The 23,853-nt window shown below is 39.5% G+C and overlaps 1 protein-coding gene across 1 annotated transcript in view; it reads right to left on the bottom strand.

Moving 5' to 3' along the window:
* The window catches only part of LOC139126899 (solute carrier family 22 member 15-like), a 32,720-nt gene extending 13,812 nt beyond the window's left edge, over positions 1–18,908 (bottom strand). Inside the window, exons 1-3 of the mRNA XM_070692823.1 lie at positions 18,767–18,908; positions 14,003–14,326; positions 12,505–12,710 (exon numbers count right to left, since the gene is read on the bottom strand). Coding sequence (XP_070548924.1) covers positions 12,505–12,710; positions 14,003–14,086 — 290 coding nt within the window. The 5' untranslated portion in view covers positions 14,087–14,326; positions 18,767–18,908. The remainder of the gene's footprint in view (positions 1–12,504; positions 12,711–14,002; positions 14,327–18,766) is intronic.
* Between the last annotated feature and the right edge of the window lie 4,945 nt (positions 18,909–23,853).

The following is a 23,853-nucleotide window of genomic DNA, read 5'->3' as shown; positions in this document are numbered from 1 at the left end:
AATTTATGTTGGACCTCCTCACCGGTCCGTACTTAAGGAAATTCGAATATGTGATATTCATTTGCCCAACATTCATGAATAATAAAGCGTATAATAGAAGATTCATTTTCACCGATGATAATGTGTTTATATTTCCAGTCGGACTCGATGCAGTGGATGATACATTAACCTACGTACATAAAGAATGGGCTGGAACGAACACTTTAATAATCCTCGACGACTGCGCCTCGTCCAAAGATATGAAGAAGCGCAGTAACGTTTTAGTCCAACTTGGTTTCAGCGCAAGGCACGACGGATTATCTGTCTGGGTTCTTACTCAACAATATACTAGTATTAGTAAACCATTCAGGGAAAACATACAAATGTTAGTACTATTTTACACACCGAACAAGATAGACAACAAAACTATTATAAAAGAATATGGAATGGAGGTGTCAGAACGGGAAGCCGTGGACCTAATCAAGCAATTGAAAAGTAGACCATTCAGTAAACTAGTATTTCGTTTACGGCATCCGTATAGTATGAGATTTATAGAGGGTCCGGTGGCCGCCGATTTTGGTACTATATAGATGCCCTCCGTACGACATAAAATTATTCGTATAATATAACAATTATGGAAGCTGAAGCCGAAGGTGACAACACCGAAGGAACTCTTAGAGAATTATATTACAACCCGAAAACTGGTTTTGGAGGTGTACAAAAATTGTATGACGCAGCACGGGCCAGCGGACTCCACGTTACTAAGAAAGAGGTACAGGACTGGTTAAAAACTCAGCTAACTTATAATCTACATAAACCGGTACCTCGTACTCGTGGCGCGTTCCGAAGGGGCCGGCGCGTTTTTGTAACATCGATAGACTCTCAATGGCAAGCGGATCTCGTGGAATTCCCTCCCCCGTTCGCAAAAGAGAACCGTAACATTCGATACATGCTAACAGTAATCGATGTGCTCAGTAAATACGCATGGGCTAGGCCGATACAGTCAAAACGGCTGATGATACGTTACAGGCGCTACAAGACGTGATTAAGAAATCTGGGAGAAGGCCCGACAAACTTCAGACAGATGAGGGACGGGAATTTACTAATCGAAAAATGCAGGGGTGGTTGGAGGAGGTGGGAATTCACTGGTTTCACACCTACAGTGATAAAAAAGCTAGCGTCGTTGAACGTTTTAATCGGACTCTTAAGACGATGATGTGGAAATACTTTACATATAAACAGACACGTTCCTGGCTCCCCATTCTACCACAACTTCTCGAGAATTACAATAACACCGTTCACGGAAGTATCAAAATGAAACCCAGGGACGTAACAGAGGAGAACGATTGGCAGCATTTTATACACTATTCGGTCCTGAGTTGGCAGCCGGGGAGTTGACCCTGAATTCAAGCCGGGAGAACGGGTTCGAATTACAAAATACAAGACCACTTTCAAGAAAGGATATTTACCAAATTGGACAGAGGAGATTTTCGTAGTTTCAAAAGTTGTGTACGCAGCTGGCTTGGGAACACCACCAGTTTACAAAATAAAAGATCTGAATGGAGAGGAAATACTTGGCACTTTCTACTCCGATGAACTTCAGAGCGCACCTTCAGAACGTGGTGCTGACGAGCTGTACAGAGTAGAACGAATTTTGAAGACGAAAAAAATTAGGGGAAAGAAATATTATCTGATAAAATGGAAAGGTTATCCAGAAAGTTTCAATAGTTGGGAGCCGGAGGAAAATGTTATTAGTACTACGTAAGTACTTCGTAAGTTCCTGTGCTGGTACTTGTCAAGTACTACGTAAGTACTTCGTAAGTTCCTGTCCATGGTACTTGTCAAGTACTACGTAAGTACTAACGTAAGTATTTACGAAAGTTATTCAATAAGTACCATGGAAAAAGTCTTAATTTCTTGAAAGCCGAAAGTGTCAGTTTACCACCCCACTTCCACCCCCCACCTGGCCAAGTATTTATCATGTACTGTCGTAAGTAATGTTCACTTACTGCATCTTTTTCTGGCCGTATGTGGATGAGGTGGTACCCCCTCAGTTCCTCCGGAGGCACATATTAAGTTTGCAAGATCTTCAAAACGACTTCTCATGTTACCACAGTCCGTTCTTTCGAGTCCCCCTTTTTCAGCTTTATTTATAAGTTCTGGTTGAAGTATAATGTACACAACTGACATGAGCCATAGACAAGTAACTTCAAAGTCCGGTGTTACAGAACCGTAGGGTTTCATAATGTCAAGTGCTCGTAGGTCAAACGAAGCATTATAAGCACACACAGATTCACAAGCGTTAAGAAGTTTGTGTAGGTTCTTTAGTGAGACTCGAGGTTGTTCTAGTTGTTCTTGACCAGGTGGGAAGTACGCTTTTTCAAGTTCCTCCTCCTTGAAACCGTCTATTAAAAATCCTTGGCCACAGCTATCGCGTGAGCTGCCCCATGCAATTCCAAAGTCAAAAGCTCGTGGATATTCTACTGGTCCGACTGTCTCAGTATCAATTGTTGGATTAAGTATATTCTTGAGAACGAGGGGGTAAGAGCGTTCCGAATTACCAAACATGGAAGTCTGTAGTCGTGGCAAATTTCTAAGAAAGTCTGTTTGAACTTATTGTGAATCTCTTCTAGTTCTTCTAAGGCGGCTATTTCGTACGACCTGGCTCGAGTCAACACATTCCGCCTGCAATAATCCCAAGGCATATCTTTGAATATGATAATGAAACTGGGTAAATGGTCAAATGCTCTAGAAACAATCTTTTTTTCTTCCGTTGCCACGCCCCGGATTCGAGAAAAGTCAGATGTTGAATTATGGAAGAGTCACAAATAATGTAGCGTTCTGAGGGAGGGGGGTTTCCTCCCTCCTCCTCCCAGCCTGACATTGTAAACTAAGCGTATGTTCTATAAACTGGTTCTGAAAATCGGCAATCGAAACGTGCGCCCATTATAAAAGTCGGCAATGTTGCTGGAAAAACTAATGTCAAATTCTGGTACGTGATACGGATCCAAATTTACTGCATCGTAACTCTTACCACTTCCAGTTGGTCCATTTATGAATATGTATGACATTTTGGGGATACTATATCATAGAAATTTTTTAAAAATTTTTTTTTTTATTAAGATATATACGATAAGACAATGACAATCCTTTCTATTTCAGATGCAATAAAAATACTTGAAACCGGAGAAAACATCAAAATTGATGATGGAGGCAAATTAGTATTTGGTGAATATGTAGATCCTTTCATATACGTAGACAGTGAGCTAGAAGTAGTTTTCAACATCGGACCTAAATATGGTTCTAGAGATCCTGCTACATGCGATGGGGTGTGTGTCCGTTGGCAACCGAGTCTTCAAAAGTTTACTGATTTAATAATATTCCGTACCCTAGGTGAAAGTTTCGATGCAAGCACTGCTAAAAGTTATGCTGCAAGCCTGGCTGCTCACTCCAAGAATACTACCAGATTTTACAATCCATCTAAAGTGTATCAGAAGCGAGGGAGCGAGGGGCCTCAGCCAGTTGCGTATTTTAAATTTCAGTTTAAAAGAGGGAGAGGGAGAGGGAGAAATCACGATTTCGCTACATGTATTGATATGGTTCAAGAAATTGTCTGCGGTTTTAAAACAGTGAGTCCATTGTCGTCCGAGAAAATCCTGCTATTGTACCTCGTAATATCCGAAAAGGTAGTAAGATAGAATTCTTAGCATTTAAACCGCGCTTAAGTAAGCGTGCTCTTTCTTTCACTGTTGAGAGATTAATATTTTGTGCTGCGCCTAATAAACCAGAAATTCAAGATGTGGAAGAACTAGTCGACTTAGAAAGATTAGGCGAGATATATAAACAAATAAATGCTGCCAAAAATATTATAGTGGATTTTGATGACCTATCATAGAATAATTATTTTTTCATTTTAAAATTTTTTAGGATAGTATATATCATAAAGATTATTATGTCCCGTCAATTATATACAGCATTCAAGGGAGCAGTTTTACAAAAAAAATTTCCTGAAGTCAAGCGAGTCAAGGATATCGGGGAGCTGGTGGATATTGAAGGTATGGTCAAAGAAACGGAACGAAAGATGTACTCTGTTTATACCGAAATGGAAGTCAAATTATCGGATCCGAAAACTGGTAATACACAACCGCGTACATTGTATGTTAATTAAAAGATACATACACAAAGATGTAAGAGGATCGGGATCGGATGTGGGGCAACAATTAATAGATCGCTACGACCTTATGCTTGATACAATTGAAAATGTTGAGGGTTCTGGTCTCGTTCTCGAGGAGATACTTAATTTTGAAGTAATTCTAGTAGAAGTTTTACTCGGGGCTGGCCCGCGTTCCGAAGGGGGAACGGAACGAGTCCAACTTCCCAGATGGCTAAAAATAAGCATTGTGTTAGCGATCTGGTGCTACCTTCGGGCCCTAACGGTAGTGCTGAGAACTGTTTTCAATACGCCATCGTAGCAAGTTTAAAGTTGGCCGACCCCGAGTTTCGTGAAAAGAAATGTGGTCAGGTAAGGAGAAAATGGAATACGTACGCCCCATTTATGGCTGACTACTGTTGGGAAGGTATTCCCTTTCCTACGCCCGCCGATCTGACTGTATTCAGGCGCTTCGAGCAGCAAAATCCGAGCGTCAAACTTCAAGTATTTCAGATCTACGAAAATGATCCCGCTCCCCCGTCCGACATAACTGTGTTTATAGTAGCTGTAGCGGAGCCCCTGACGGAACCGTTCCGATAGGGGAAGGTGAAGCCCGTTCCGAAGGCGGAGCCCATTCCGAAGGTGATAGGAATCAAATAGCAAATATCTTACTGATAGTTGGCGAAGACGGCGGCCGTTCTCACTTCGTACCAATTACTGCGGAAAATCGCCTTCGTAATTCTCGTACTAATCGAAAGAATGAGCGCAGACGGAAGTGTATTTGTATGGTTTGTAAAAGAGGTTTTAAGTCAACAGAAGAATTAGAAAAACATCAGGTATACTGTGGAACAGACACTGCCCAGCCAGGTTTTTCCTAAGGAAGTGTGTCAATTCGAAGGACATCGGAAAAAGGTGCCCTGTCCCTACGTCGTCTATGCAGATACTGAGGCAATTATTGAGAAGGGGACCGGCCGACACATTCCAATTTGTCTTTCGTATGTTATGGTGAACGGGGGTGGACCTCTTCGGAACGAGGCCGACCCACTGTTTATGGTAAAAGAACATTCACAGGTCTCTCCTGTGTTACAGAATTTCTAAAGGATATGAAAGAACGGGCCGAGTATTATTCTAAATCGTATTATTGGAAAATAATACCGATGAGGGATCCTTCTAATTACCGGCGCGACGGATGTGATCCAGTCTGTATTGCATGTGGAGAGCCGGCAGGATACCGAGTAGTGAAGGAGGAGGCGACCTTCTATTGCGAAGGATGCCGGCCTCGAGAACCATTCCTATCTACTTTCACAACCTCAAGGGATACGATGGTTCTTTTATTTTGAAAGAATTACATGAAATCGACGAAGGAGAGAGGGGTGGGACCAGAGCCTAAAATCATAGCTAAGACGAGCAATGGAGGAATTATGGGTCTCTCGAAAACATTTATTTTTCACGCCTCAATTGTTGTTTCCGGAGGGAAGAGGGAGATAAAGAGACGTTTCTTTTCTATAAAGTTTATGGACAGTGCTCAGTTGATGATGGGGTCATTGGCGAAGTTGGCAACGACTGTGCCGGACCACGGATGGACGGCAGTACCACTTACGTACCCGGACATTCAAAGGGCGAAAGGTTTCTTCCCCTACGAATATTTAGACTCGGTTGACAGACTGGGAGAGGAGGAGCTCCCGGAGAGGGGGGAATTTTATAGCGAATTGACGGAAGAGGGGATTTCAGAGTCCGATTACGAACATGCTTTGCGAGTATGGGACGAAGTTGGATGTAAGACGATTCGTGATTATATGGAATTCTATTGTGAGACTGACGTTCTACTTCTTGCAAATATATTTGAAAATTTCCGTGACACATGTTTAGAAGCGTACAAGTTAGATCCAGCCCATTACATGTCAGCCCCCGGCTTGACATGGGATGCTATGTTACTTTACACGGGTAATAAGTTTAAACTCATTCAAGATGCTGAGCAGATGACTTTCGTACAACGGGAATTCGAGGCGGCATCAGCCAGTGTAATATTCATTATTTACAGACAAATCATCCGGCTTACGCTGGCTCCGCCGGCGGGAATTACGATCCAGAGAAACCGGTGACCGAAATAAATATCTCGATGCAAACAATCTCTACGGCTGGGCAATGAGTCAGGCAATGCCTACGGGCGGACTTCATTGGATGAAGATAGAATGGGAAGAAGGGGGCGGAGCCGGAGCCGAGGGCGGAGCGTGGGGACCTGGTTCCACCTTTCCACCAAGTTTTCTAGAAGTAGACTTAGAATACCCACCGAATTACATGAAGAACACAGCGATTTGCCATTAGCACCGCATCACTATGAATTTCCGAGGCAGGGCGGTCGACTGATTACAAGTGTGATGGATAGAGAGTCCTATGTCTTACACTACAAGTTGCTGGAATTCTATCTTCGGATGGGAATGAGATTGAAAAATATTCATCGGGTGCTTGCTTTCGATGAAGCTCCATGTCTCGCGAATATATCGACTTTAACACTAAAATGAGGGCAAAGGGGAGGACAGATTTCGAAAAGAATTTCTATAAGCTGATGAATAATGCAATGTTCGGTAAGACAATAGAAGATGTTCGAAAGTACAGAGACTTTAAATTTGTTTCGGACTGGAACGGCACGGATAGTGGACGTAAAAAGATTCAGAAGTATAATCCAAAGATGAAACATATAACTTTCATAACTTCCGAAGAGGATGGCGATTCCTGCGACAGTGCCCTACTGGAACTGAAAACGGATGAGCATAGATATGTAAAACCAGTTTTCATCGGCGCCGCAGTACTGGAACTTTCTAAGCTGCTTATGTATGAGACGCATTACAATTACTTTCGGGCCCAGTTCCCTGGAATACGATTAGCCTACATGGATACTGACAGTTTTGTTTACAGTGTACCAATACCCTCCCCGGACGTAACTTTCAATGATATAGTTCGGGAAGATGTGGAAAAGAATGGTGAGAAGTCTATATATGATACTAGTGGGATGAGTGGACCCAACTTTCCGAAGATTAATAAAAAGGTGATAGGTAAATTTAAAGATGAGTTGAATGGTGAACCTATTCTTGATTTGTCGGCATACGCTCAAAAGTGTATGCTTTTCGAACTCCAACTTCGGAGACGAAAAAAAATAAAGGGGTGAAAGATGTTTGTGTTAGAAAACATTTGAACTTTGAAGATTATAAAGATCTGTTTGAAACTGGGAAGAAGCCGGAGCCGGCACAGTTTGTACAGTTTGTACGGAAAAAGGCTGGAGAAATCCGTAGTGAAAAGCGTAGTAAAATCATGATGGCGCCAAATGATATCAAGCGTGTGCAGTTATACAATCCAGACACGGGCGAATGGCTGGCAGAAACATGGCCGATAGGACGGACGACGGGTTTAAAATTGTAAAGACTTTAATCTACTATTTTCAATAGAGACCAGGGCATCACTGATAACATAAATGTGGGCAAATATATTATCATTGTGAGCGTCATCGCCACCCCACGCGGTATCTTTCTTCAGGATCTCAAGTTGAATTCCGTCCTTTGTGTTCATTACTTTTAAACCATTTCCATGAAACTCAATATCTTTAAAACTACGCAGATCGATAAACACCAATGAAAACAGACAGAATTTATTCTTCAAATAATCGGCCTCATCTATATCAATTTCACACCAATCTTTATCTTCAGCAAAATACCGTCGCACCTCTCGCCAAAATTGTCTTGGTATCATCTTCTGAGCGTACACTTTATTTGCAATGCCTTCGATTGATACAGACACAGATTCAATGGAGGGGTTAAAGAAAAGTTCACTGTTCAGTTCTGACTGATTCTGATTTTTAGTGAAGAGTATAGCGATACCTCTAATGCTACGTCGTGGTACATTATATTTTCATTGATAACCGTGTCCGATTCTTTGAATGGGATTGTTCTAAAATAATGTATATGCTCGTAAAGGTAACTTTTTCCACCGTTGTAATAACCAGCAGTTGACCTCGCGAGATTGAGGTCAGAAATTGTCTCGTATTCCATTTGAATGTTTTTTAATTTATAATTGGTTGTAATCAGTTTATTACTGACAATTAATTGGGGGGCGGGTGCCAACGTAATTTCCCATTCGATATGACTCCCTAACGCTGATGGATATGCAACTCCATGGCCTGTTATGAGGGGATGAGTGAGACGAATAGCATATTTTGTTTTATATGTGTCGAAAAGTAAATTATCGCCCACGACGGCGGCATCTGCATCGGCCGCGCCACTTCTCAATTTTCTTAGATTTTCGTTCTGAATTCCGTACAGTGTCATGTTCGATCTCTCCTTTTTATGTTTGAAGAGATCACGATAGCATTCAATAAGGTTATATTTATTCAAATCGAAAAGTGTCTGACCCTCAAATGTGAGTTTCATACGCTCCACCAAATTTTTTGCAACATTTTGTACTACACGGGTAGTTCCACCTCCCATTACTTCGAGATCAAAAACCAGGTCGAAGTATCTGGAACTAAGAGTACTCCGCTTTCTAACTTCGGACATCGTATGATAAGTGTCTGGTCTGGATCTGCCTCACTTGGATTATGAGCAATCACATGATGAGTTCTTTCTGACTTCGTTCCATTCGGTATTCGGTTGGTGAAAGTCGGTGATAATGTTCTATCGTACCCCATTTTCGTGTAATGTATATAGTAGAAGAAAAAAGAAAATTAATCACATCTTAAGTTTCACTTCGTGTATATAAATTACTTAGAAGAAAAAAAATTCAAATCACATCTTTACATAAATATTTCCGTCTGACTGAAAGATAAATCGATTGCCTGTGTCGCGAATCAATCGAAGAACCCAATATTCTTGGAGATGATGAGCCTCTTGGTCATCCTCAGTATCCTGGAATACAGCTATGAATTCTAGTCGCTTAAAGAGTTAGTCTTTTGACATTCCTTCACGAAAGCTAAAATGTTATGATATAGATTATCATCTTTGAGTCGGACACCTGGATTTGCTCGAAGTATATGTCGATTTACCCGCCGGAGTTTGCACCATTCCAATTCGACAGAGAAACCAAACAGGTCTTTATTTTTAGAAAGAAACTTTGCAATATTCTTTTCACCAAACATGTTGATGCCGTAGGAGTGTCATATATTAATACTAATTTTATTTATAATGACTAATGTTAATCCAGTTAAAAATATCCATAGCTGTTCTCCAACAAATCCGACAACCGATCCTGCTGTTTTTAATAGAAAACTGACGAGGAACCGATTAGACCGGGTATTGCAGCAGCACTTTTTGCGGCCAAGGTTTTTAACCATTCACCAAATTGCTTTACAATTTCTTTCGCTTTTGTATATACTTTGGGCGGACCTGAACCAGACCCGCCAGTTCCTGCTCCCGCTCCTCCTCCTCCTCCTCCTTTAGTTACAGCCAGGGCAATTGTTGATATTGTCATTCCAAGGGCAGTCAGTATTGCAGCGATTGTTATACCATTTCGTTTAAATAACTCTGTTAGCTTCAGCCTGAGTGACAATTCTGGATCGGAAATTACATCACGAAGAGACCTAGTCGACGCCAGTCTTTCACGTGCCCCACTGATCATATCATGTTGTACTTCAATTCGATTATTAATTTTAGCTAGTCTTGTTCTGAGTTCAGGTGTAAGTTCTGTCTGTTCTGACATAATTTTATCTCTTTCACTGTAAAGCTCATTAAGACGCATATTTGCCATCTTTAATTCATCAACAAAAGCTCTGTAGTCAGGTTTAGATTATTCCATTCATCGATTTTATTTTCGATAGTATGTATTTCATCGGCATTATCGCTAAAATTTTCTCGTAAATCTGTTATTCTATCTCTGAGTCGTCCAATGTCGTAGGGTTTCAGTCTATCGGCCTGCCTGTTCATTAATGTTTTTCGCTTCATTATCAGTCAATTGTGTTACCATTTCTGGTGGATATTCTAATATATCTCTTTTAAATTCTGCAGCTCCCTTACCTTTTATTGAGGAGGGCATTAAAGACTTCGTGCCTTTATTATATGTCAGCCTGGCGTCTCGATAATACAGCTCTCCATCCCTAATACTAGCATTCATATGCATTAATTCTCGTTTATGCGCATCAGTAATCCTATTACTATCTAAGTATTTGTTAGCCATTATCTCTGTAATTTGCCCTCTCTGTCCAATCAACAACTCACCTGCGGGTCTGTCGCTTAAGCTAGCCTGGAAAGTATCGTCTTCTGCAGGGGTATTATTGTCAATAAAAGATGTTTCAGCATCATCATCATCATCATTCAAATTTGCATCATTGATATCCTGGAGTGGTATATCTTCTCCTCCTTCTGCCATATTGTCTTTCTATATTACTACAATTATTTTTTATCATCCCTTACATATACAGTAAAAAATGCACATCTCAGTTGTTGAAAGCGTTGAACAATTGGCTGATTACATAGAAAGAACAAGTGCTGCATATCGACGAAGTTATAAATTAATGGGTCGAATTGATATGGCTCTTAATATTACTAAAGGAATTCTTGTAAGTTCTGCTGTCATAGCAGCAATTCCGACAGTTCCGGTACTGTTAGCCTTAACTCCTATACCAGGTGTTGTTATTGATGTGATACAAGGGAAAACGGGTGTAGCAAAGAGACGAGAGAAATATAAACATTATTATGTTCAATATAAACAGCTGCTTACACAAATACAAGAAAAAGCTGCAACCCTTCGGAACGAGGAGGCTCCGGGGTCAGAACTTATTCAGAACATATTTCATCAGGCGCTAGAAATACAAAAACAAGAAGGATTTAGTCCGCCGCTGGAGCGATATCTACGATATTATGGATTGAATGGATATGAAAGTTAGTTCGTACCGATAGGAACTCTCGTGTTCAACATCAGCTAGACTCCGCGACCGGCCGGACTGACAACGGGGGTCCTTTATATAGGCTAGTTTGATGGTGATGACTCACACGGAATTTCCCGTACACCTTCGGAACGTGTATAAACATGCTCAGCAGGGAATTTCCCTGCTTAGTTCAGGACAATGCACTGTTGCGCGTGCGTGAGTTCGTATATAGGTCAGGGTTATACTTTAGTTACATGGATGGTTAATTTTTCCTTCGCTTCATGTAGATAAATGAATAAAATGGGTGTAAAATTCTTACTTAATCCCAGTTGTCCACGTTTACTTTACTACTTCTGTAAGTTGCAGTCATATATGCCATGTTCAGCTCTAATTTCTTTAAGACAACCACTGATCAGAACATTTGGCAGTCTGTGGTTTCGCACAAATTTTGTCTAGTTATAATTGCAAATTTAAGTGCGCAAACTAAAACTGGTGATACTGCTAATGTTTTCACAGAGAGTGTCACATTTTTAAAACGCTGCAGATGATCGTCATTTTTTTGTCTGGAAAAGCTTTCGTCGTGCGACTGTGCACAGCATTGTCTCTGGAGCATCAGAGAAAACTATCAGTATTCAAAACATTTGCTGAGACAGTTTCTTGTAAAATATTTTGAAGGAAACCTATTAAAATTGGAAAGTTCACAGAAAAATTCAATCTGCATATCGTCAAATGACAAATCTATGACAACTAAGATTTCCGGCCAAGATTTCCGGCTCGCTTTAGTGCCTCCATGCACAGACAAACACTTTGCGGTACGTCGTTCAACCATGCGCGGTCCGGACTGCAGTTCGACTGTCTTTCAGGCTGACTGTTCTTGATCTCTTTTCGGCGGTTTCATTGTTTCCAATTTTTTCATATCAGTTGCCGTTTTTATCCCTAACTTTCTTTCCCAGCTGAGGATACTATCCATCTAAAGCATTTGTAACTGCCCGCTTCCCTCGATCCGCTTCAACCGTCCATTCGGAAAGTTGACAGCGTGTGAGTGTTTGGGTGTCTCGAAACTACCGTAATGCATGGCACACCAGTATCAGAGTACACGACCCGGGGATCTTGAAACCTTTTCGCGCATGCTCATGTTAGCACAGGTCAAAGTCCAAAGCTATCACCATGTGTCGATGCGCCGATGATAGGGACAGAGTAGTTGTTTAAAGACGAGATATGACAGTATTTCCCCAGAGTTCATAATCTTAACCGAAAATCAGGCTTCAAAAATAACAAAATTATTCGTAAATGGCCGATCGGGCATTTATTTTTTTTCTTAAATTTTCATTTTTGTCCGTAATTTACGAGCGTTACGTGAGACAGCGAGAGCACAGATTTTGTTATTATTTTCACAGTATTTTAATTCACTGATTGTTGCTATCGATATTTCACTGGGATTTAATACTGCAGATTTCATATATTACTAGTGAAAAATATTGAAATTAAATCCTGGTTAGTAATTAATACTTCTACAGCAACTCACCTGAGGATACAAAACATGTTATATGAAGTTGCTGCAGCGCTCCCCAGTGAAAACGCTGTCAGCAGTCCCACTGATAAAAAGAAGGAAATTCTACGTCCATAGCTGTCTGACAAACTGCTGAAGATATAGCTGCTGACCAGTACACCTGACAAGTAGATAGACTGTGCCAGTCCAATTTTGTAACTCTCACTGCAAACCAGGTCCCACTGCAAGATGAGAACAACATTGGACAATGTTGTCAACACAGTGGTTACATTACACTATGGTCCATTCATTGCCCTTCAATCACATGCCAATATAAACACTGTTATTTTACTGATAAGTTTTTAGCTCATTCATTCCCTTCCCATCAGACTTATCATCATTGTGTAAGTCTCTGTACCAAGAAACATGATAATCATAAACGCTTTGAAAAGTTATTCTGGACTGTTTTAATAGTGAGATTAGTGCTTACAGACACATGGCTAAAATTTATTTCTTTCACCTTAAGTATCTAGAATGTATTGAATGAATCCAAACCACTTTGAATGACATCTTGCAAATGCTGAACGAAACAGAATGTTATCGGTCATTACTAAACTATGCCAATATTTTAACATGTGATTGACTAATAAAAAACTTTTTATTGGATATTTACCAACTTCACACAAATGCCTGCTTGAGGAGCATGTTTCAAAACTCCAAGCAGATATTTATAAAAGGAATGGCTAACATCAATAAAAATTTACCTTTATCATAATTTCATTCCCCTGGATTTCACATCAATAGGTCATAATTGGAAAGACCACATGATTAAAATGATCTAAAGCAATTTTCACAGTTCTAAAATTCCCATTACAGGAAATGAGCCTTTCATGTTGCATTGGGAAGTATGATATTGAACACTGAGCAAGACTTGAATATCTGAAGGTTATTCTGGCTCAACTAATGCCTTTTTAATAGCAATACTATATTGCATCAAATTGATTGTTTACTATTTATTAATTTGCAATGAAAAAGTACCACTGAATTAAGGCAATAAATATAAGTTCATTGATCTATGTAAAACCAATTTGAAATATTGTTTTCATCAAACAAACTAAGCAGCGTTGCTACATAGCACACTTGTGTCTGGGCTAAATACTTATAATGCTGTGATTTGAACAATGAAGAAAGCAACATACATTCCCTAAAGATACCGTAGACTGTAAGATATTTATGTCATGGTAACTTGCAAAATGGTCCTTATGATAGACTGTCTAGCAATCAATCACAGTCATTCCTTTGGCATTCTCAATTTGTGCCTTCTACGCTATGCTTGCAAACCCCAACGCCCCATCCCTGTATGTGCGAGAGACTATACCAAGAATAGAAAAGACAAGGCCCACCAGACTGTCGACAGTCTAGAAAATGCTTTATGATATGTTGATGAAGTTGTCATGTGATTTGCTACATAATGAATTTTAAAGGGCTGGATTACAAATGTTCCAATGAAATGATTTTTGCTGTTTACACCTACCGTTGTTGCTATGGATGTAAATTCTGTACATATTATACACATACTTCTTGCATGGCTTGGCACACACATTGCTGATGACATCATCAGTTTTCGTGTTCACTTTCTGATCCACACAGTGGAATTCGGGTATTAAGCCAACAAATGCAAGGCACAGCATGTGTACCACTGTCCACATTGAACATATTGCTGCAACAATAACAAACTGTTGCCGCTGCTGTTTTCCAAATTCACCGATACTCTTGAGTATTTTATCAAAATCCATTCTCCTTGCAGAGTTCCTCGTTTCTGCCTCAAGGTACCTTGTCTCTCATCATCTGTCTTCTTCTAAAAATGAAAAAACATAAAACATGTCAGGTTTATATCACCTATCAGTAATGTTGTTGTTTTACCCTTGCTGGCTCAATGCAGTACAGCACTCTCCTGGCCTGATTTCAAGTTCATGCAGCTGGTTCGGCAAGTAGCAGCCTGGTTCAGCTAGACAGGTAGACTTGCCCCATGCCTGTGGAATATTAATATCATATCAAAATTGAGGAATAAACTTAAGCACATTGTTGAGTAGATGTTGGCATTACCGCAAACCATGGCAAGCGAGCATCTACCATGTATGCGTTGGAGCAAAGTTACATAAAAGTGCCGACCAAGCAACTAGTGGGCAAATTTTCTACGTGTCAGCATTGGCTTTCCAAGACCTGGTGTTTAGGGCACATCAGTGGAGGTCAGAGATAAAAGCTGGGGCAATGAGAGAGACTACGGTATAAGTACTGTATGCCTGACAATTCTACAGAAAAAGAAATGTTGGCAATGACGACCAGGGAGAACAAATTTATAGCGCTGGCTGGGTGAATGTTATGATTGTGTCGCTATTGGAAATAACTGACTGTCTGCTTTAGAGGCCGGCACATCCTCAAGCAGCCGGGTGTCAAAAGTTCTGTCACCCTGTAGTTCCAGTTCCAGTTTGAGTTTGTTAATGCTGATTTTTGGTTTGCCTACAGATGAGAGGAACACCTAGAGCATTGTGTAAACGATAATTTATCAGGGCTGGGTACCAAAAGTTTACTCCAATGGACAAATTTCCAAAGTTGCCTGCCAGTATTGAATATTTATTTTTGCAAGAATCTCCTACACTGCAGGGTGATCTTGGTTTTTGTCCTCTTAAGGATGTCCGATCGGAAAAATATTAGCGTACTGCGCGGATTTCCGCGCAGAAATGTATCCATAGTAACCACGCGCGCATAGTGACGTTCCGAACGTTTTTGCGTTGTACAAAATGTCGTCTGCAGGTAAAGGAAAATTTCTATCTCGCGGAGAAAAATCGCGACGAGAAAATGTTCAGCGTGCCCTCAAAACACGCTGGAAGGTACGAGAATTCAGCAAAGAGATAAAAAATGCAACATGACCATAGCCTGTACAGCGTAAGTCAGAAGTGTGACGTCCGATTCGCTATACAAGAGGAGGTAGTGGACAATGTGAAAGACGAGTATTATAATCCCAATGATAGTGTCGCTAGTAGACCTACCGGAGAATGGAAGAATGGCCGTCGCATTGTCGATTTGAGTGTACTAGCCGAAAATCTTGACACTTGTGTCAGTTGTGGGCTTGCCTTACGATTGTCATCGTGTATTGGGGAAACGATTCACGGCCTCGGCTCCTGGCTCCACGTAGTGTGTGACAACTTAGCCTGCAGCGAAGTCAACCTAATCCCCACCGATAAGCGTCACGGCAATAAATATTACGTGATTTTTTGTATGCTGTATTAATATATAGACTCTAAAAAGTAGAAGAATCTGAAAGTCATTGCTTTGTTCTGTCATTTCCCTCTCATTAAATAAAGTATGATGCGTGGACAGGGCCACTGCAGGTCAGCAGCATTTGAAGAGCGCCCTCGCGCGACGAATCCGGGAGAGCATGGTTTATCGCCAGAACCTATAAATCCTAGTTACATTTTGCAAAATTGTGGAAAATCGAGCTCGGTGACCTACTAAACAAATGTGGTTTTGAAAAATTCACAAAAAGGGCTATTATTTAGCGAAGTTTGAGAAAATTGACATTAGTAGAAACTATCAATAATTAATAAATTACCCTCTCCCATTCCTAAAATTTGGGGCATATTTGTTGCAATTTTGGTTAAAAAATAAATATCGTGACTTTTTAACTCAATTTCAATGTAAGTAAAATCTTCAAAGTAGCTTAAATTTATCATTTGTTTGTTCTTTTACAGTGTAAACGTGAAAATGTAATCATGATATATATATGAAAATGATGACCTGTTTTTTTTATTTTTAGTGATTTTGTGAAAAACCGTGAATTTTTAATGTCATTTTTTAAAAAAACAAGCGCGGTGACCCCATCTTTTTTCCTAGTTTTGGACTACTCTCATATGTAGGTATTCAAAAACCCATTTGAAAAAGTTGATATTACTTTTACTTTTTCCGATCGTACATCCTTAATGACTGTGCACAGTGTGATGGTATGTTCTATGTGTGGTACGTCATGCTATATGATTGTCCGTGACTGATAGATGTACCACAAGCTTGTAGTAAATCCATCCATGTATTACCTTCAAGATGAATGGCAAGTATCATTGTGTATATACCAGGAGAAACACATTCATGGCAGCTGAGGGTTCTCCCCAGCCCTAAACAGCGTCGCGGCCCGCGACGCTATTGTTCAATCCCGCAACCCTTTCGATCTCACCGCAACGCTATCATTGTTACCCGCGAATTCGACCAACCCATAAAATCCCTGATAAGTTCACGGATTAGCATAATTAGTTGTGTTGACTAATTAATTATAAGATGTGTGTATATGAGAGATAAACGTCCTTGTAATGGGGTGTAAAATAAATAAAGAGTCAAGAGGCTAGATTAGGCTATATAGCCATTTATTTTATTTACTACGATCAGTCAGAGCATGAAGATGCTGTCGATTCCGTGAGGACTGCATCATTATTTTGGCGATATATACCTTTTCGCAGCCCCAAACTTCACAAATTTTCCGTCTAAGTGGTCAAAACTGGGTAGATTTGATGGCTGATTTATGGACTTGCCAACACCGGGAGAAATTTTGAGAATCAACATGCAGAAGTGAAGAAAACGGAGTAATTCATGGGTATGTCAGTTTACTGTCGAGTGGAGCTGGCTACCTTCTCATTATATACACTGTGTAGTAACTCTCGCCGTAGACTAAACCTGGGCAATGGTAACTCTCGCCGTAGACTGAACCTGGGCAATGGTGTCACTTGTACATTTTGGCATAGATTGTGAAATTATATAAGGGTTTTTACAGAGGGCTGTTCACATAAGCAGATTACAATGTGTAAAATATGATTTTATTTATCATAATTAAATTGTAATTTATGAACAATCATAATTATCACAACAATGGGTTTCCAGACGGTATTTACACAAAGTAGACGACATTGTTTGTAAAAAAGTTTTAATATTCTGTAACATTCATATTAATAATTTATTAATATTCATAATCATTGTTATGATAATAATAGGAAAAATCATCACAAATAATGTCTACTCGACCTGTGTCTATGGCAACCGTTTTGGTAGCTCCACGATGGCAACATATGGCATGAATGGATGGGGCGTACGGCGTCCAGCTCTGTATGAGCAGAGGGACAGTGCAGGCGGCAGAAGTTGCAACTGAAAAATGACCTTAGGGCAGCGCTGCCCTTAGGGCAGTTCAGAGCGGAGTAGACATGTGCACAACATCCAATGACGTCACTGAGGAACTGTATGTCTGCCCTGAGGGCAGCTCAGATATTGCTGCCCTCAGGGCAGATTGGCAGATAGGATAGGAAATGTATGTCTGCCCTAAGGGCAGCTCTAATAAATTGCTGCCCTCAGGGCAGATCGGTAGATATACACTATGTAATACTTTAAGGATAGGAAATGTATGTCTGCCCTAAGGGCAGCTCTAATATATTGCTGCCCTCAGGGCAGATAGGTAGATATACACTATGCAAAACTTATTGCTGCTGTAAGTCCAGATTGGTAGATTACACTATGCAATACTTTAAGGATGGGATATATATATATGTCTGCCCTGAGGGCAGCAATATGTCTGAGCTGCCCTCAGGGCAGACATACATTTCCTATCCCGAAAGTATTGCATAGGGTATATCTACCAATCTGCCCTGAGGGCAGCAATATATCTGAGCTGCCCTCAGGGCAGACATACATTTCCTATGCTCACACATCATTGCATAATTGTATATCTATCAATCTGCCCTGAGGGCAGACATACATTTCCTATACTATCTACCAATCTGCCCCGAGGGCAGCAATATATCTGAGCTGCCCTCAGGGCAGACACACATTTGCTATGCTCACACATCATTGCATAATTGTATATCTATTAATCTGCCCTGAGGGCAGCAATATATCAGAGCTGCCCTCAGGGCAGACATACATTTCCTATCCCATCTACCAATCTGCCCTGAGGGCAGCAATATATCTGAGCTGTCCTTAGGGCAGACATACATTTCCTATCCTATCTGCCAATCTGCCCTGAGGGCAGCAATATATCTGAGCTGCCCTCAGGGCAGATATACAGTTCATCAGTGACGTCATTGAATGTTGTGCACATGTTTCCTCCACTCTGCTGAGCTGCCCTTGGGGCAGCCCTGCCCTCAGGTCATTTTTCAGTTGCAACTTCTGCCGCCTGCGAGGGACCGTGATTATGTAAACTACTCCGAATTTGTGGAGGGACCGGGCCGTGATAGAGACCAGACTGCAAAGATTTCAACATTACCTGTGCTACACCATCACAGTCGACGCCTTTCGGCGAGATAACCTTGAACTGAAGAAATAATCGTGGGTCGCTGTTGTGTTTGTACCAGCTGACTGCGAAAAAGATGTTGATTGGGCGACGTATCCATTCGACTTCAGACCGACTTCCGCTTTTTGCTGGAATCAGCTGATGAGGCATTGTGGGTAACTTCAAACACTCTGAGCCCCGGACGTGAACGGACCTAGTCCAGCTATCACCTCATGCGCGTAGCAGGTGCCGCAAAAGTTAATCGATTTCGAAAAATCATCACAAAACATGCTTTGAAGGCTGATATATCAATTTTACTTATTTTTGACCTTGAACTAAAATTTGGAGGGGAAAGTAGAGCTATTCGTAACTGCCTTCCCACTGATGATATACGACAAAAATATACCCTCCCCTTTGTGAGTTTGCCAGGAAGTTTGATGCCCACTGCCCTCCAGTATCTATGGTCTGAAACCCGCTCCCCAGTCCCCAAAACAGTTAAAACTCCCCATTGCCCTACCCCTACAACTGGGATTCCCCATTGCCAACAAGATGTCCACTGGGCAACCCAGACCGACGTAAAACCGTGTACGTGCGAACACTTTACCTTGGAATATTGTTCCCCTATATTATAAGCTTTAAGTTAGAATATTTGGTTCTACTTTGGTAATACAAATCTATTGTCAAATATAGACCCAACTCCCCAAAAATATCTGTTGTAAAATTTGACCCTCCCCCGGTCTCCATCACAGTTTTTTTAAAACTCAATCCCCTCATTTCCACCCCAACTTATAGAAAAAAATTAGGCCCCTAAATTACAATTACAGCCAGAAACAAGGCAAAAATCACTATTCACAACGGAACGTGGTGTCTTGAGTCTCCATTGATCTACACTCCAGCTTATGCAGCTTCTGTAAGAATGCACATTTGTATTCATGTTTTCATCATTGTAGACAATTTCAGAATACAGTTCAGTTTTTTTATGCAGGGCGCATATTCAAGAGTTAAAATTATTTCCAAGAAAAAGTATGCCCGCAACTGAAGAGGGCGCCTTTGCTGCCAACATGCACAGCAACTGGTGTCCTTATCCATGTGCACATGATGGGCGCAAATGCTAAAATTGGTTCACGTGACTTCCTCTGCCATAAATAGACAAATACCAGCAAACCCACTGTTTTTCACCCACTTCGTCAGTTTTCGTAAACTTTTTGTGATATGCAACACATCGAACACATCATACGGCGTTGGCGGAATATATTGTGATCTATTTCAAGTCGAAGTGCTATGAAAATAATACCACTAAACCAGCATTGTACTTAGGAACTTCCATTGGATTAAGGTGTAGACAAATAACGTCCCAAAAACTTGAAATAATGACAAATCAAAGAAATTCAGTCTTGTTATATTTTCTATACAATGTATGTCTTTCTTCAACTCCGAGTTTGTCTTCTGAAACTGGCAGTCTAGATTTGAAAATCCAGGCGTAAGGAACAAAAAATGGAGCTTTTCGTTCACAAGCCCTCTGGAAACAGTGTGCGGTCAGTCGGGAACTTTATTTCTTTAATTTCCTTATTTCAGTATGACTCATACAGCAAAATTCGGCAAAATCATGCATGCTTTTTTCTTGAATGAGAAAATTTAAATACACGTCAGTATCGGAGAGGTTCTAAATAGGATAGGTCGGGTTACGGAAACAAAATACTTTTTTATTTGGCCTGATGTGTGTTTTGTATTCTTTGATTCTGTTCGCTGGCTTTCAGTGTGTTTACACATGTTTTACTTTTAGTGCCCCCTGTCCGTCGATCTCGCCCTGTCTATAACCGCTGTCCCTCTTCTATCACGTTGCCATAATGTTTCGCATGGGATTTACCAGTCAAGGTAGTTGTGATGAAACCCAGAAGAGCACGACCGCCCGAGATTACGCTATGTGAGTATTTTATAGTGCAGTGTGTGGCAGGTCTGTTTTGTCTGCTGCAGTGCTGTCGCTCGAGGTTTTGTCTGGGATGTGGATCGGACGGTTTTGTCGCCCGACCCAGATAACCCAGACAAAACCTCGAGTTACAGCACTGCAGCGAGTGTGCTGTTAGGTCTGCTTGGCCTGAGATACCCTCTGCTTTGCAGACACTTCATTATACCGAGGGAAAGTCGGCTATCTATTCATACCAGATCCTTTGTCGAGACATTTCTTTAATATCATTTCCGATTGGATGAGACAACTTTATAGTACAACGGTATATATTTAAAGTCGTGATATTTTATGCAGAAACACTGGCATTATAACATTTTTACACCTAAGAAAAATATTGCATAACACAATTTTTACATATCAATGCTTTCTGCATATTTTTAGGATATTGTTTTCCATATTTTATTATTTCCATAAGTGTGAACTGTTGAAATAAACTTAAAATCAATAAGGTTTACTGGTGATTTTTAAACCAGTGTTAACAAATTGCAGTTAGGTGAAATAGTTTGAATTCATTGGTTTTATTTTCAAAAGCATTGTTTTTTATCCCATAGAATAACAAATCGTGTTTTCATGTTTAACAGAAGCATAGAAAACAAAATACATTAAATTAAGAAAAAAATATTTAAAATTGGCCATATGTTGTAGAAGAAATACTTGAAATAATAGTAAAATATGATTCAATCAACTCAATTTGTACTAATCAATGTTCACACAAAGGATTTAAAAAGAGCAAACTGAAAAACTGTTCATCAATTTTATATGAAAACTGTTTATATGATTATGTTGACAAAGTTATGAGAGTATTTTTGCCTCAAAAGATAACTGACAACATGACACATGAGAACAGAGTTGGTAGAGTAAATAATATATGAGCGTGATTTGGTTAGCAGAGAAAGATGAATGAATATTGCGTGTACATTTAATGTACATAATTTTGATTTTGCTGAAATTATAATTATGTATCCACATAAAAATGATAGATATTGAAGTAGGTCATTAGTCTAATTCAGTTTTTGATCAGTGAAACAGAAAATTTACAAGTAATAAAATTTAAAAATATACCCGCTAAACTGGTAGAATATATGTGTCAAGTCTTTTGGTCTTTCTGAACAAAAGTGTTTCAAGTACATTGTAGGCTATGGCATAAAGTTAATCCTTAGATGTGAAGCTTGGTCCTCTTATTAATCATCCCTTACATTAGAGCTTTTTGTCAATTTTTTTCTCTTCTACAGAGACTTATGCTATGATGGAATAATAAGGAGAAGATCATGTTCCAGTATTATATATGAAGATGGTGAGAAAGAGTCTAAGCTTTGAAATTCATGCTTAAAGCAAACAAAATTTAGATTTGATGCCATGCATTCATTAATTTTCGTGAGAATTCATACATGCAACACATGTCACTGAGATTGGACGTTGCATATTGCTGAAAGTAACAGTAATTATTTGTTTCAGACTTTATCCACTTTTGTAATCCCTATTTGTTAACAAGATAATCTTTACTCATATACACCTCAGTTTGTGAAATAAAATATTTTTTTCAAATATGTCACTGTGCTGTCATATTAATGATGTACCATGGTATTTTAATTTTGTAAAATATGTGGATTTTTTTGGTCAACTTTGGTAATATTCTGTAAAATTACAGAGTGTTTCAGACTTATAAGCTAGTCAGTACTGATGATTTTACATGACATGTTACTGGGTACTTTCATTATCAAATAATTTGGTCACATACACAACATCTGAGGGACAATGGATCAACTTCAAATTGTTAACAACAATAGTACTATATATATATATATACCAGTGTAGCTGTTCATCATGTATATCAGGCATCATGTATAAGAAACAAAGTACAAGCATAAGAGAGCTATATAGTACAATATAACTTTTTTCATATATCTTTAATAAAGGCCAGGGACTTGATCCCCGGGATCAAGTTTGTTTTAGTCTATAAGAGGATTTTTGAGTGTCATAGCCTTTTTGTTTCCCATTGAAATTGTAATCTAATAAGTAGCCTTCCCTGTGAGAAAAATCTGACGCTGGCAAAGGCCTTTAAAAATTCCCTTTTCTTACTCAAAACATTTACTTAAGAACAACCAGAGTATGGATTATCTGCAACCAAGTTGGATATCTTTGTGACATCAACCTAGATGTAATATACACCCTTATTGAGTCCATTATGCAATTATGTAAAGAAAATAAAACAAACATACTTGCCTCAAACCAGCTCTCATCTATGCCATCATTTTACAGAGAAATGAATCTATATTGCATGAAACACCTAAAGATAAATAGAAAGCAAAACCCTTTGGCAGCGCTATGTAACTGGTGATGTGGTCAAATCATTTTATTACACACAAAAACAAATGTAAAGATTGTTTTCAAAGATTTGTTCTTGGTTAGAATTTTATTAGAGCTCATCGCCAAGAAATGTAACTATGAAAGTGCTACTTTGTTGAAAATCATGAGACCATAGATTACATTTTTACATCTTAATATGAAAATTTGATTTATTAGAAATTCTTAATAATATTGATTTGCAATTGGCGTTCTTTATAATACAGTCAATGATGAATGAATGAAAACTTGAGTTTAGAGTTTAAAATGTTTTATTCATGAAACTGGCTCTACTGCATAGTTTATTTGCATTGTGGAAATCTTGAAAATTGCATTCTTGTACTGTGTGAGCATTTCAAAATCTATGTGACGTAAGAAAGTGCAAGAAATGTTTACCAACTTGAGAAGAAAGTGAATGACTCCAGACTGTATGTTTTTCTACTTAGTATTTGATTCCAGAGAACAGCTTAATTTCTCATGAATTGACACTTTATACAGTGGAAAAAAGAAGAGAATCTAAAGTTCTTTCACATTTTGCACACTGACCTTCAGTTTTCAATAAAAAAAAGAATAGCCATTGAGCACTGTTTTGTCATGTATAAGTCACAATACTGGTTGTATGATGTATTTGAATGCAATTTTCCCAAATTGCAAGTCACTAATTATGCTAATTTTGATTGCTTTATCACTTCCCTGTACACTGTACCTTAGTACAAATAAGAGATTATTGCAGGTTTTAAAAGGCAAAAATTAATCATTTTATTGCACACAA

The sequence above is a fragment of the Ptychodera flava genome, unplaced genomic scaffold (genome assembly GCF_041260155.1).
Source record: "Ptychodera flava strain L36383 unplaced genomic scaffold, AS_Pfla_20210202 Scaffold_155__1_contigs__length_80287_pilon, whole genome shotgun sequence".
Lineage (NCBI taxonomy): Eukaryota > Metazoa > Hemichordata > Enteropneusta > Ptychoderidae > Ptychodera > Ptychodera flava.
Note: the sequence above shows the minus strand (reverse complement) of the source record. Positions and strands in the feature narration are given on the sequence as shown.